This window comes from Eulemur rufifrons, chromosome 7, assembly GCF_041146395.1.
Source record: "Eulemur rufifrons isolate Redbay chromosome 7, OSU_ERuf_1, whole genome shotgun sequence".
Lineage (NCBI taxonomy): Eukaryota > Metazoa > Chordata > Mammalia > Primates > Lemuridae > Eulemur > Eulemur rufifrons.
The window spans coordinates 108889276-108903986 of record NC_090989.1 but is presented as its reverse complement, the minus strand read 5'-3'; the positions used below and the strand labels follow the sequence as shown (position 1 = coordinate 108903986).

At 37.3% G+C, this 14711-nt stretch overlaps 2 protein-coding genes across 4 annotated transcripts in view; one reads left to right on the top strand and one right to left on the bottom strand.

The window, feature by feature from the left end:
- HPS3 (HPS3 biogenesis of lysosomal organelles complex 2 subunit 1) overlaps positions 1-7325 on the top strand; it is a 38057-nt gene extending 30732 nt beyond the window's left edge. For both annotated transcript variants that reach the window (XM_069475357.1, XM_069475356.1), the window contains 3 exons: positions 761-967; positions 1624-1714; positions 6187-7325. In XM_069475357.1, the coding sequence (XP_069331458.1) occupies positions 761-967; positions 1624-1714; positions 6187-6314 (426 nt within the window). In that variant the 3' untranslated portion in view covers positions 6315-7325. The remainder of the gene's footprint in view (positions 1-760; positions 968-1623; positions 1715-6186) is intronic.
- The window catches only part of LOC138388025 (ceruloplasmin), a 52301-nt gene that overhangs the window by 293 nt on the left and 37297 nt on the right, over positions 1-14711 (bottom strand). The window contains exons 15-19 of one of the 2 annotated variants that reach the window (XM_069475355.1): positions 13752-13858; positions 12624-12840; positions 12073-12212; positions 10460-10622; positions 7619-7655 (exon numbers count right to left, since the gene is read on the bottom strand). In XM_069475355.1, the coding sequence (XP_069331456.1) occupies positions 7639-7655; positions 10460-10622; positions 12073-12212; positions 12624-12840; positions 13752-13858 (644 nt within the window). In that variant the 3' untranslated portion in view covers positions 7619-7638. Of the gene's footprint in view, positions 1-7618; positions 7656-10459; positions 10623-12072; positions 12213-12623; positions 12841-13751; positions 13859-14711 lie in introns of those variants that run through there. The other variant, XM_069475354.1, reaches the window with a different exon arrangement.

Here is a 14711-nt window from a genome sequence, read left to right as displayed (position 1 = left end):
CTTGTGGCAAGTGTTATTGGCACAAATGATTAGGTTCTAAGGTTGTAAACAATGACTTTAGTTTTCTTAAACATTAAATTTTATTTTGGGTTATATATGTAGTACATGCTTATTGTAGAAAATGCAGGGAAATATGGAAAGAAAACAAAAAATGGGCTTTGTCCTCTCATCCAAAATTGCGATAGTCTCCCAAAGGTATTTCTGTATGTGCATGTAGATTTTACAAAATTAATCATGCTCTGAATGTAACTTTGCATTGAGATTTTTACTCATCATTTTATCATAAGCATATTCTCATTAACTAGCCGTTGACAACATAGTTTTGATGGCTGCATAGTATTCCATCATATGAATGTACCATAATTTATTTACTCATCCCATATCATTGAACATTTAGATTACTTCTAATTTTCCAATATTATGAATACTCTTGCAGTGAACAACATTGGACATAAATCTTTGACCACAATGTTGATTATTTCCTTAGGATAGAATCCTAAGGAATTCCTATTAATTTCAATTTGCAGTCCATCTAAAGCAAAATCATACTATTCTTTAAACTAGAGGTGGTTTCAAGATTAATACTTCATTCCACTTAGAGTTATTAAATAAAGACTGTATACATATGCTGTAAATTATAGTCATCTTTTTCTTTTTTTGGCAAGTGAGGTTTAATCTTTCTTAAAAAGTTGAATTCTATATGATGTGTTTTAGTTTTTTGGGTGCCTCATTCCATAATATTTCACTTTTCTGTTCATAGTCTCTTATGTGTGGTCCTTCATTTGACATAGCTTCCATTATTCCATTCTTGGAGCCACTCTCAGAAGACACTATTGCTGGCCTCAGTGTGCATGTTCTGTGTCGTACACGCTTGAAAGAGTATGAACAGTGCATAGACACACTGTTAGAGAGATGCCCGGAGGCTGTCATTCCGTATGCTAATCACGAACTGAAAGAAGAGAACCGGGTATGCTTTTCAGATTATGTCTTTAGGTTTGATCAGTGATAGTCGTATTTGATAACCTTGTTGCTTTTCCTGAAAAAAGCGGACAGCATATGCTAGCTAGTCCAATGTCATAGGGCTGTGTGAGCCCAATGAGCATGTATGTTTAATATATGTTTTGAGTACTATTAAATATTGCTAAAATGTATAGTGATGGTATGTTACCACCACTAAAAATCTCTTGTGTGGAAATGAAGTAGGTGATTACCTGAAGATTTGGGAAACATAATATATTATGGGAAAATATTTTCTGTGCCATTTGGTCTTTTGTTTAGAAATTAGAAGAGCTTTAGACTTTAGTACTTTTTTTTTCTTCCTTCTTTTCTTTCTTTCTTCTTGCTCCCTAAGAGATAAGAGGACATGCCTGTTTCTTCTTGAAAATAACCAAGGACATATGTACAATATATGTATTACTGGATTTTCAAATCACAAACCTGACTTTTATGTTACAGTTTAACCAGAAGACTGGCTGGTGATACAACTTCTGTTACAGCACAGTTTGGTACCTTAACCAAAATAATGTATTTTTGCCCTGTGTTTTCCTGCACAGTCTTCTTCTCATTGAAACTCTGAGTATAAAATGCAGCAAACTAAAATTTGTGCATTTTTTCCTAAGATAGACTCTGTGGTGGAAAAAACTGCTGCCTGAACTTTGTCAGAGAATAAAATGTGGTGGAGAGAAATATCAACTTTATCTGTCATCATTAAAAGGTAAAATGATCTTTTTTGCTTGATTATAAACTTAAGAGTCTCCGTTTTAAATTTGCTGAAGCCTTGCTTTATCCAGTTTTTTCATGTGATTACCAAGTGAGGTGAAGACGGCCTTGCAGAATCATGTGGAGAGCTTATTTTTACCATCCCCCATCACATTTCATATTCATTTATCTCTTCTAGTCACAGAGCTGATGTTCTTTTAAGCTAATCTTTTCAAACACTAACAAATTATCAAAGTTATAGAAACTGACAACTTCAATATTTTAAAAATTTGAGTAGTGATTAAGGCAATCACATCTTTTATTCTTGATCTAAGTGGTTAATTTACTTCCTGTAGGAAGTTAAGATTATTATTATTAAGCATAATTGTAAGCAAGTATTGACAAACGGCATATTCTCAAGGATTTAAAAGTAGACTCTCTAAATTGTACAGTATTTTACAGTGTAGGTAGTTATTGTTTGAATTCTCATGACTCATAAATAGTCATTTATAAATCTTTTTTTTCTGGGGGGCAGGTGGGGAGGCAGGGTCTCTCTGTGTCACCCAGGCTGGAGTGGTACAGTGGGGTTATCATAGCTCACTGCAACCTCACACTCCTGGGATCAAGTGATCCTCCTGCCTCAGCCTCCCAAGTACCTGGGAATACAGGCACGCACCACCACACCCAGCTAATTTTTCTATTATTTTGTAGAGATGGGGTCTCACTCTTCCTCAGATTGGTCTTGAACTCCTGACCTCAAGCGATCCTCCACCTCAGCCTCCCAAAGTGTTAGGATTACAAGTGTGAGCCACTGTGCCCAGCCCATTAGTTTCTTTACTGTTGTGTGTTAATGTCACTAGGTATTTGTTGGCCTGATGACAAAAAAGTATGATTATGTCAATTGCAGTGCACATAAAATATTAGAAATGGACAGTGTTGAAATCATATTTTCCAGTCAAGATGATTGAGTTTTAAGATGTTAGGTAAAGCCAGTGGCCATTACAGGTTGTTTTTCTGAAGATTCTCATTTAATTAAAGCTGTATATTTCTGATTGGGAAGGGGAGGAGGTGATTTTATACTCTATTTTACCCATCTCCTGAGTGCTTTTGGTATTTAGAAGGTAGAAATGTCAGGTGTGTGTTTGCTTTGCCGCACTTACATCAAATTGTTTACATAATTTATCACTATTTGTGTTGGTGCATCACTCTCCAGTGCAAATGTGCTGCATCTTCAGGCCTCATCAACATCCTTATCTTAGTCAAAAGACTCTTCCTTTATCCTTTTCTGATCAACATCCACATGCTCTCTATCCCTAACTTACCCATAATCATTTCTCCAAATGTTACATTTTTCTATATCTTCAGAATATATTTGTGTGCACAGACGTGTGCATATGTGTGTATGTACGTGGCTAATGGGACTAAGTGCTGTGTGTGATTTACCTTTATTATACTGTAATGCGTTAAGAGCGGGCATAGTATTTTATTCATTTTTCATGTTGTCCCCCCCTCACTAGCAATGTGCCTCTCCCGGGGGAAGCATTCTGTAACTGTGTATTGATTGGAAGGGAAGACACCTGAAGAACTTCAGGTCCATTTCACGGGAGATCTTTTTCTTGGCAGCTGTCGTACTCTGGGACGAGCCCAGGATTGGGGTCTGAAGAATTGGAACTGAGTTCCAGGTCTGCCACTTACTCAGTAACATGGAGCAAGGCAATCTTTTAATATCCTGGGACTAAAGAGAAGTTTAGGATTGACTCTAGAGTACAGTGTTATGCAATATTGCAAGAGAGTAAGATTGGAATTGGAATTCAGCCTTGACACTGTTGACAATTTGGACTGGATGACCGTCCGTGTGCGTGGGAGTTTCCCCTGTGCATTTCAGTATGTTAAACAGCATCCCTAGCATCTGCTCATTAGATGCCACCCTCGTTATGACAGACAGAAATGTTTCCAGATGATCCCTGTGGACAAAATTGTCCTGGTTGAGAACCGCTGCACTAATATAGAACCATTGAAACTGGGGTTAATGGATGGCTTGTTTTTTGTTTTGTGTGGTTTTGTTTTTTTTTTTTTTTTTTTTTTTGAGACAGAGTCTTGCTCTGTTGCCTGGGCTAGAGTGCCTTGGCGTCAGCCTAGCTCACAGCAACCTCAAACTCCTGGGCTCAAGCAATCCTCCTGCCTCAGCCTCCCGAGTAGCTGGGACTACAGGCTTGCACCACCATGCTCGGCTAAATTTTTTTTCTATTTTTAGTTGCCCAGCTAATTTCTTTCTATTTTTGATAGAGACAGGGTCTTGCTTTTGCTGAGACTGGTCTTGAACTGCTGAACTCAAGCAATCCTCCCGCCTCGCCCCCCCAGAGGGCTAGGATTACAGGTGTGAGGCACTGCGCCTGGCCCTGGCTTGTTTTAAGAAAATATTTATTACTGTTTTTGTAATAATGAACTGTGCTTATTTTTAAAAATTGTAGTACTGTAGTAAATTACAAAAGTAAAGTTTAAAAAGTCATTTAAAATCCAACCAGCCAGGAACAACTATTTTCAGCATTTGACAAATGTTTTCTAGATATGCAGGAGGATTTTCAATGTGCAGGTTTACATTTAGGTAGGTCATTTCTGTATAACTTGTAGATTTGGGTGGCTGGTGAGTGCAGTAGAGCAAGGTATTTTAATCTTTTCTTAGCTTCAATTTTCCCAACTCTAAATCAGGCATAATACCCACTAGCATATCCTGTTTGGAATGGGGCTTGGATTAAATAAATAAAAACTTCAAAAGATTCTAGAAGGAATTAAACGAGAAGTTGTATTATATAGAAAGAACTGTATCAATTTTTAAAGTACACTATCGATTTAAGGTTTCAACCTTGCTCTTAGAGTTACAACCTGTATTAGCCTCTCCTTGGTTGGGAGAAAAGTAGAATTGGGCAGTGGCCAGATTTTTGTTGGCTCTAATGACTCTACACTGGCCCTTCAACTCGATTTTTTGTATCTAAAATAGTACCAGAGGCTCCACATTTGGTTAAATATACTGGGTTGATAGGAAAACATCAATAATTGATGTTTTTCACATGGGTTTTATACACTAGTTAGTAGTTGCTATTTATTAAGGTCCTAGTTTATGTTAGACATGTATCATTGAATTTTAATTTAATTCTCACAGGAACTCTAGAAGCTAGCAGATGGTACCACTGTATTATACATGAGGAACCTCAGACTTGGGAGTTTAAATGACTTTCTTAATGTCACTCAGCGAGTAGGCAGAAGAGTGTGGATCCCTTCTTAAGTCTGTCTTATTTCAGGCTGGGCATGGTGCCTCATGTCTGTAATCTCAGCACCTTGGGAGGATCTCTCTCTCGAGACTAGGAGCTTGCTACCAGCCAGAGCAACATAGCAAGACCTCATTTCTACAAAAAAAATGTTTAAAAACATTTTAAAACATTAAACTACAGGTGGCGCCACCTGTATTCCTAGCTACTCAGAAGTCTGAGGTGGGAGGATTGCTTGAGCCCAGGAGTTTGAAGTTGCAATGAGCTATGATTGTGCCACTGCATTCTAGCCTGGACAACAGGGTGAGACCTGGTCTCTCAAAAAATTAAGCCTGTCTGATTTCAGAGCTAGGAATCTTTTCCATAAGCCACTGCTATTCCATTCCTTAACTCTTTAGCAATAAGGGCAGTTGTTCCTTTGTGTAAAGGATGATTTAGGTTGCTGAATACTAGACAGATGACTTTAGATGGATTTTATATTTGATTTACTCTGTAAATAGAGTAAATGGTGGGCATGAGAGAATCACAAAGGGAATGGCACTGAAGTGTGGATAGAGTTATAAGACCAAATGGATGTTTATTGGGAACATTGTTCTTAAGTGTCATCCTTCTCTTCCTAGGAGAGGGCAGCATGTATCTATTAAGAAGCCAGTAGAATCATAGTGTTGCATAGTTACCTTTGCAAAATGTATGATGAATTTTTTAATATTGAAAATGTTCATTATAGCACCTTTGCAGTTTTGGAAAAGAAGGTAAATTGTCATGAAAATAGATCTGTGCTTATTAATAACATGACAGTTTTATAATAGGGACTGATTTAGGAAAATATTGTCCTTGTCCAACAATTAATGATATTTCCTGTCCTAGCACACAATTTTTATAAATTACCTTCAGTATAGTCCTCGCATTAAAAACAATATCCAAATGATTGTATTTTCTTTAGAAGATTGTAGAAATCCATTGAAAAATAATATAGTAATTCAGCAATAAAATAATCCAAATTGCATGGGGCTAATATAAAATAAACTTCACAGGATTCAAGAGGGATAAATAAGTTGTTAAAACCATAAAGTAGTCTATAGAGTTAAGATACTGATTTTTTTTCTTTGTAGTTAAAACATCTTGTTTCTTGAATGGCTTCTAATTGGTTGGTTAAGTAAGAGGAGAATTGGATGAAAGACAGACTTTCAGTTCTAACTCAGATGTTCTTTCCTGCAAACAGAAACATTGTCAATTGTTGCTGTGGAACTGGAACTAAAGGATTTCTTGAATGTTCTCCCAGAAGATGGCACTGCAGCATTTTTCTTGCCTTATCTTCTTTACTGCAGTCGAAAGAAATCATTGACTTGAAGGTATCATTTGAAAAACACCATAATGGCATTTGAGACTGAATTTCTGAAAGTTGAATGCCAGGTAAAAATACAAGTGAAGGATTTTTTGTATATATATATATGTATAAAATATATAAATAAATGCTTTTAGGCTGCTTACTTTACCATGTAGTGGTAACTATGACCTGAATCCATTTAATTGTTCAGAATGTAAATGAATCTTCAAGACAAGAATTCCATAAAGAAGCCAAGTATTTTAAACTGACTTTTATTCCAAGGAACAACATCAATTCACTGTTGTTGGAGACACAACTTTGAAAATGATGTTAATGTTTTGCCACAGTACAAAATTTTAAGCCTTATTTTTTTGTTGTTGTTGTTACCTTTCTTGTTACTTTAAGAAAACTCATCCTCTGTTTTTTCCTTAATTCAAATGAAGTAGAAGCTTACAAAGCTAACTTTCTTCTTGTCTGGCTATTAACATGATTTGTTTTGAATCCATGTTAGTTTCAACCATAGCCTTGTTTCCATTTTTTGTTGATGTGTACTCTTGTTTTAGCTAGAGTGTATGTGAAAATAAATATATTATTGTATTCACAACTGTGTTTTCTTTTTTAATGTCTTGCTAAAAAAAATTTTGAGTCCAATCAGCTCATTGATAATGTCCTTTGAATTTAGGCAAATTTCCACTCAGTGGAAAATTTCCACAAGTATGTTTTGAAGCTTTTCTCCTGATGGCAATGCTTATTCTTACCAGGATTTAATCTGTAGAATTTTCTCAGCTCTGCCCTTTTCTAGTTTCAGATAACGTCCTTTGACTGTCTCTTCAAGGGTTCACAGAACTGTAGTCTGGCATCATTTTATTTATTTTTATTTCCTTCCTCCAAACCTTGTGCCCCGATGCCAACTGGATGTTAGGAATTATGTCAGCAGCATGTTAGATGCATCAATGGGAAGGCAATGATCGGAAACATTTCAATATACCTGAATAATAATCCTTTGACGACCACCCAGGAGAACATCTGGTCATAGATATTTCTTTTAAAACACGGTTTTGTAAAGCCCTAATAGTGGTGGTATGAGTGGCCTGTATGAATCAATTCTGTTACCTAGTGTACAAGTGTCAGTCATGTTTCATACAGTGTGTTGATCTTCCCATCTGCAGCTAGGCAACACAGTTTCCCTCACAAATGCACAAAGTTGTCAGTTTCCAGGGTTTTTTTAAAATTATTTAATGTTTATAGTCATGCCAAAGTAAACATTCTATTCAACACTTTCATATACATTGTTATGAGTCATTGGTTTTTCTTTTTTTTTCTCCACTTATCACCAATTTATTTCTTTCAGCCAAACTTGATCTCTATAGAAAAAAAATTTTAAGACCATTATTAAAAATAGTATATATTATATGATTAAAGAATTATTAGATGGTGCTTTAAATGTATTCTAATTCTAAAATGTTACTTTGTTTAATCATTCTTGATTTATTTATAGTTTTCTACTTTTCATATGTTTAAAAATCTCTCATTCCTGTACTCCTTTCTTTTAAAAAAATGTTCTTTCTTCCTTACAAGATCCTTATTAATTACAAGAAAAATAATAACTTTATAATGGAAAAACCTGGCAGACAACACCTTAACCAAATGCTCAGAGTTAACATAACCTAATGGAATAAATCAGTGTCTTGTACCTCCTGACTCAGTGTACTGAAAAAAAAACATGACATCATTCTGCAATAGCCTTGCCCAAAATGCATAACCTGAATCTAATCATGAGGAAACATTAGACAAACCTAAATTAAAGGGCATTCTACAAAGTGACTGCCCTGTATTCTTCAAAAATGTTAAATTTATGAAAGACAAAGACTAAAGGAGACTTAAAAGACTTGCCAACAATGCAGTGCATGATTTAGGCTTTTCTTTTCCTGTAAAGAACATGATTGGGATAACTGATGAAATTTGAAAAAGATCCGTAGTTTTTAATCGTTTCTGATTTTGGTAATTGTATTATGGTCATGTACAAGAATATTCTTGTTTTTAGGAAATATGGGTATATGTATTTACACGTGTCTGTGTGTATATATGTGGAGAGAGAGGGAGGGGAGATAGGAGAGAGAATGAGAAAGCTACTGTGGCTGTGCAAAATGTTAGCATTTGGGGAATCTAGATGTGTATATGGGAATCTGACATTATTTCCAAAAAAAGTTTTCAAAATTCCTCTTCATTGCATTGATATGTTTTTAGATATTCACCAAGCACAGTATCATATTGGATTTGAGGACTTAGCCAGAAATACAGAATATACAGTCTCTGGCTATAAGGAACTTAAAACTAAGCAAGATTTTTTACTACAAACTATCCAAAAGCTTATCTGACTGTTGTAGAAATGTCACAGTTTAAAAATAGTATTGTACCTTTTACATTTACACAGGAGGTCTTTGTATGCCTCATATGGTAGGGGAAATGAAGCATTATACTAAAAGTATGACAGGTTATCTGCCATTCTGTTCTAATGATTTTTTTTTTTCTTTGTCAAGGCAGTTGTCTCCTGGTGCATAATAATGAAAAATTCCATCTAAACTCATGTGCTGTCTTTTCTGTGTCATGGTAGGCAGAAATTTTTCTAAGATTTACAGTGTAAACTTGCCCAAAGCTTTGTCAAACTTTTAATTAAAGATAACTCAAACTGATAAAACCATGGCTCCCCATTTTTCCATGTATAGTTCAAACTATCCTTTTTATTCATTACTGCCTCTTTCAGTCCTATACATTACCTTTTCTCTTTGTAAAAGCCAAATTTCTCTTGAATCTTTTTTCCAGTGTGTTTTCCCTTCGCATTTGCTATCTATTCTACAATTTTCCCTACAGCTTTACACACAGTATCCCCTTCTTAACCAAGCAGTTAGCTCCCTCTTCTGCTTCCGGGATGGTTATGCAGGAGGAATCCTCTCAGTGTCCCTGTGTGCAGGATTAGGCATCCTTTGCACACCAGGCATTTGCACACATGAATTCCCCAAATGCCTCCATGTTCCCTCACTCTCCCTTATTTTTCTGAGCAGGACCATCCTTTTGTGTGGTTTACATACAAGCTAGTGTTCTTTAAAGACTAAAGTTTTCTTTCTCATGATGTTTGGCTCTTTTCACCTTGTTCAGGTTACTAGCTGTTGTCAGTAACCACTCCATAATAAAAAGGGCTTTCATGGAAGTAGTTTTTCCTGCTGCAAGATGTTTGTGTAAAACACGGGAGCAGAAATTAAAGCTTTTCATTTGCACTAAGGGTAGATCTTTCAGTGATTTTTAATCTCAAAATATATTTCCTTTTATATTTTCTTCCATTTATATGTTCCCTTGCATCCCAATTTTGAGGAAGAAACACAGAGGGTTGTTCTCTTTACGTAATTTCCCCTTGTTGGGCTTGCCATTTCCAATTCCAACAATTCTCAACTCAAAAGACCCGGGAAAAACCAAAGCCTGCAACCACAATGCAGGAATTTCTCTCTTTATATCTTTCACTGGTGTGTAGCCACAAGAAGGCTGTTTGTTTTTCTGCATTTTTGTGGGGGGGGGTGTGCACACATGCTTATATGCGGTAAGGGGAGCTGTTGCAGGAGTTGGGGAGCAGGGCATTTGAATTTTATTTCTTTCCTGGGTCTTTCGTTGTCTCCCTTCCCCTGGAAGCACAGAAAGACACTGCTCTGTCTAATTGTTTGAAATTATATTATTTGGGGTTGTCTTGGGCTTCTCTTACATACAAGGTACTACTTGGAAAAAAAAGTTAATGTTTTCTGTTAGGAAAGAAATTAAATTCTAAATGTGGTTTTTTTTTTGTTTTTTTTTTTTTTTTTGTAAGTCATGATTTGTTTCTTGGCAAATAGCTAACATGACTATGCCCTATATCAGCTTTACATATAATTACACTGTATCAAATTTGAGTCAATTTGTATCAGCTTAGAAACTACTATTGCAGTTGAAAATACTGGCTGTCAGGCAATGGGCAGTATCCCATACCATTTAGCAGTAAAAGTCCTGTTAAGAGGTAGAGAAGGAAGAAATCAGGGCAGCAGATTCACAAATGCTTCATACTGGGGGAAGTATTTAGGCAAAGTAGTACATCTTAGTTATGTTTGTTATATGTGGCTTCTAGAATTATAAAGTGGATATTCACCTGCATTTGGTAGAACGGTGTAAGTAGTTTCCATTCCAGCGTGAATGTGGTCGGTCACATGGCAGTGAAGTAACCAGATTCCAGGTGTTTTTGGAAACATTTCTAAGGTTTGGTATGTCCCAGGGAAAATGTCAAAGACATCAGAACTATAAATGCCCCTGTGCTAAATTAGAAAAATGACAAATATTATGTAACATATGGGAGCATTCATTCAAATAGTTTTCCTTTGGCCAGTTCAGGAATATTAGAAAAATGGATAAATCTGTTTTTAAAAAGTGGGTCCCTACCTGTTTCTGTGTCTAGTGCATACAGTAAGATATGTGGTCCTTATATTCCTACAAAGTCCTGCACTGTGGGCCATCAAGTGGGTGTAAAGAAAAGATGTGATGAATGAACTCTTCAGTAAGGATTACCTGTGGCCTCCTACACCACGATTCTGGTTTGCCTGCTTGCCAGAGCACAGAGTTGCACAGAGGAACTTAGCTGTGGCCCCATTTCAGCCCTAACCTCTGCTTTTGCCTGCACCTGTCCTAGACTAGATTGTCTGTGAAACTTTAGGGCAAGGAAAGTAATGGAGCAAAAAAGGAAGCCAACGGAGAAGCCAAAAACCAGGGACAGTTCAGGCAAAGTCTCGACTGGAAACAGTAGTTGGGTATATTTCTGCAGGGGTAGAATTGAAACTCCACTAAGAATATATCTATGTAAAACAAAATGCAGATAATAAAACAGACTTTCTGCAATGTGATTTTTGGTAACTTCTGCATTTTATGCATTAACTCAAAGATAAGAAAAAAGCATTTCCAGAAGGGCCATTGGCTTCTGCTGAAATCGGTATTGGGTAAGGAATAGAAGTACCATTGAGATCGAGGGACCAGACAGTTGCTTGTCACCTAACCAGTGATCTTGCTTACCTCAGGCCATTTAAGACAGAACTTAGAACAGGCAGGGCCAAGGGTTATAATAAAATCTTGCACAGGTCTCTACTACCCTGTGATCTGTCATTTACATAACCACTTCTACCCCTCTCTGCTAACAATTCCACTCAAATGCCTTGGGAACGTGTGAGCAGAACTCCCTGGAAATCCAGCAAAAAGTGCAAATCCAAGGAAGAGCCCAAGGTGTAACAAAGGCTGATATGTTAATTGAAATTGCTGTGTCCTATACAGTCATCTCTTGATATCCATGAGGGGTTGGTTTCAGAACCACCTCCTTACCCCAGAATACCAAAATCCACAGATGCTCAACTCTCAATATAAAATGGTATAATATTTCCATATAACCTACTCCCGTCCTCCCATACACTTTAAATCATGTCTAGATTCCTTATAATACCTAATACGGTGCCTATGCATCACTTCATTTGAGTGGATTCAATGTAGTACTTGGCGTGGCAAATTCAAGTTTTGCCTTTTGGGACTTTGGAATTTTTTTTTCCAAATATTTTCAGTCCATGACTGCTTGAATCCATGAATAAGGAACCTGTGGATGTGGAGGGCTGACTGTAGTATTCGCAATTTTCAATTTTCCATAAATCTCTGTGAGGAAATATTTTCTTCATTTGTGTGAAAACATTCTCAAATAGAGCAAGAAGATCTGCCATGAATGGCTCTTACCTTGTATCGGAAGCTGTGGCCGTGAAAATGCACAGTGTGCAGGTCGATTTCATTGCCCATTCCCATCAGATACCAGTTGACCTCGTCGCCCACGTGCATTGTGAGCCCTTGTAGGTTTCCAAACATTCTTCCATTAATAGCTGGTGAAAGCACATGATTTTATATTACTTCTCAGGATATTTTAAACTTCACGGAAAATATTATTAGGTTAATGTAAAGACTTTTTTGTAATGGGATTTATTTTACTACAAATGGGGGAAATGAATACTTTAGGGTCAATATCACATGCTGCTTTTCTAGTCAGTTGTACAAAAGACTTAATCTTAATCATGGATATATTTAAAAGGAAATGAGAGTTTTAAATTGGGAGAGAAATTAGTAAATGATTTTGAACGTAGTTCCCTTTTTGTTTTGAACAGAATTCTACTTCACATAAAAAGTGAAGCAGAAGTGGTTTATTTTAAACCGAAATGAACAGTCTCCAAAGTAATTTTATTTGAAAGAAGAAAAGGGTAAAAAGGGAAAAAATGGTTTTGAATAATGTATCATACCATGCATTTTATTGCTTTCTATGAATTCTTCACTGTCTTTGTTTACTTTCTCAGGATGATCAGAGTATGTCTTGATGTTGTCATCTAAGTACCAAGATTCATTCTCATCGAAAACTAGAAACAAAAGGGAAAATTCCAGTTTCTTTTGGGGATTGAATATTCTCATGTAGTGTGTTCGACAGACAATCAGCGGGCCAATCAATCCACTGTAGAGATCCTGGAAACAAGCAAAAACTCCAGTCACCCTCATGACATAGGTTCCAGAGAATGGGGACCTTATCACCCATGGCCTCAGGAATTTTGGAAGCAATGATTTAAGTAGTAGACTCTGCCCCACTGGTGCTGCCAGTTCAGTAACCTTTCACTTGCAGTGGTTAAGTTAGAACAGTGGTTAGTCATAGCTAGGACATGGGGGCAATGTTGAGGTAGCAGAGTTGCACGGAGGCAAGCACTGGCTCAGCTAATGGGCAGCAGTTTAAAAGACCCCCAAATGAACCATGTTGGCTTCTTTACTCCATATGCTCATCACCTCTTGAGTATGAGCCACGCACTATGCCAGTCACTAAAAATCCAGGGATGAGTGAAATGTAATAAAGAGCACCACAAATACCAGATCTACTCATTTATTCGAACCAGAACTCTGAAATATCAATACCCGCTTCCCTCTGGCTCACCCAGGCAATTCACCTACCTACCTGTAACTCACTCCACTTCTTCTCTCCCTCCCCTAGTTGATTCAGGTCCTTGAAATTTGCCTCACACTACTACAATGGCCCATTGTCTCTTCCCCCTCCAAACTTTCCTTCACTCCACCAGGATGATGGTCTGAAATGTAAATATGCTACCATTCTCTGTCCAGTGTTTCAGTGGCTGCCTATGACACACAAGACAAAGTCTAAAATTCCCTAATATCCTAAAGGGCCTTTGTGCTGTATCATATTAGGGAATTTTAGACTTGTCTGGCATATCATAGGTACCAATATATTTTGCTAAAGTAAATCTCAGAGCAGTTTATTTTCCTGGGATTTTAAAATAGAATTGGACCACAGGAAAATGCTAACCTCATCTTCCTTCAATTGTGTATCTATTTTGGGAATTGTCACAAAACATAAATAATTTAAATTTTACCTTAACTTGATCCACAGTTGAATAGTAAGCCCATGGAATACAAGCGGAATCCTCCATTCCAGCTCCAGATCTTTCTGGGATTTCCCACATGTAAGTGCGAGTTTCACCTAAATTAGTCAAGTGTTAAAATATCTCGTTATATTTAGTTTATATTTGTATATGTATACACGCCAAACCTTGATACCTTGATAACCAGTGACCCAGGAACTGGGAATGTCAGGATAATTGGTTTTAAAAAATAGTGATACTTGAAATTTTCTTTTCAGGAATTTAGCTTTAAGAGAACTGTAAGACAGGCCAGGCATCTTGTCACGCCTGTAATCCTAGCACTCTGGGAGGGTGAGGAGGGATGATCACTTGAGCTCAGGAGTTCAAGACCAGCCTGAGCAAAAGTGACAACCTGTCTCTACCAAAAATAGAAAACATTAGCCAGGTGTGGTGGTGTGCACCTGTAGTTTCGGCTACTCGGGAGACTGAGGCAGGAGGATCGCTTGAGCCCAGGAGTTTGAGGTTGCCGTGAGCTGTGATGACACCACTGCACTCCACCCGAGGTGACAGAGTGAGACTCTGTCTCAATAAAAAAAAAAAAAAGAAAAGAAAAGAAAAAGAAAACTGTAAGGCATACTTTCATGTCATTTAGGGGGTCAATTATGAATTACCTCGCTGTGACGCACGTGCCATATCACAAAGCCAGGAGGTGGCAATTCCAATAGCACAATTTGAAGGAACTTTGCAACTGACCTTTTCTTAGCTTGACATGTTTTCCTAATATGCTTTTTTCTCTTCAAATGCCAAGTGATTTTCCCCCTGTGGCTAGCACCTTCCCCATAATCTCTGTGCCTGTGTATCTGGACTATCCTGTGTAACTCCCTCAGCTGCACCACGGCCTGCCCTTCCTCCTCCTTTCTCACCATCATCCTCAGTGAGCTCATGATTCCTGGCAAAGAGTCATTAGACCTC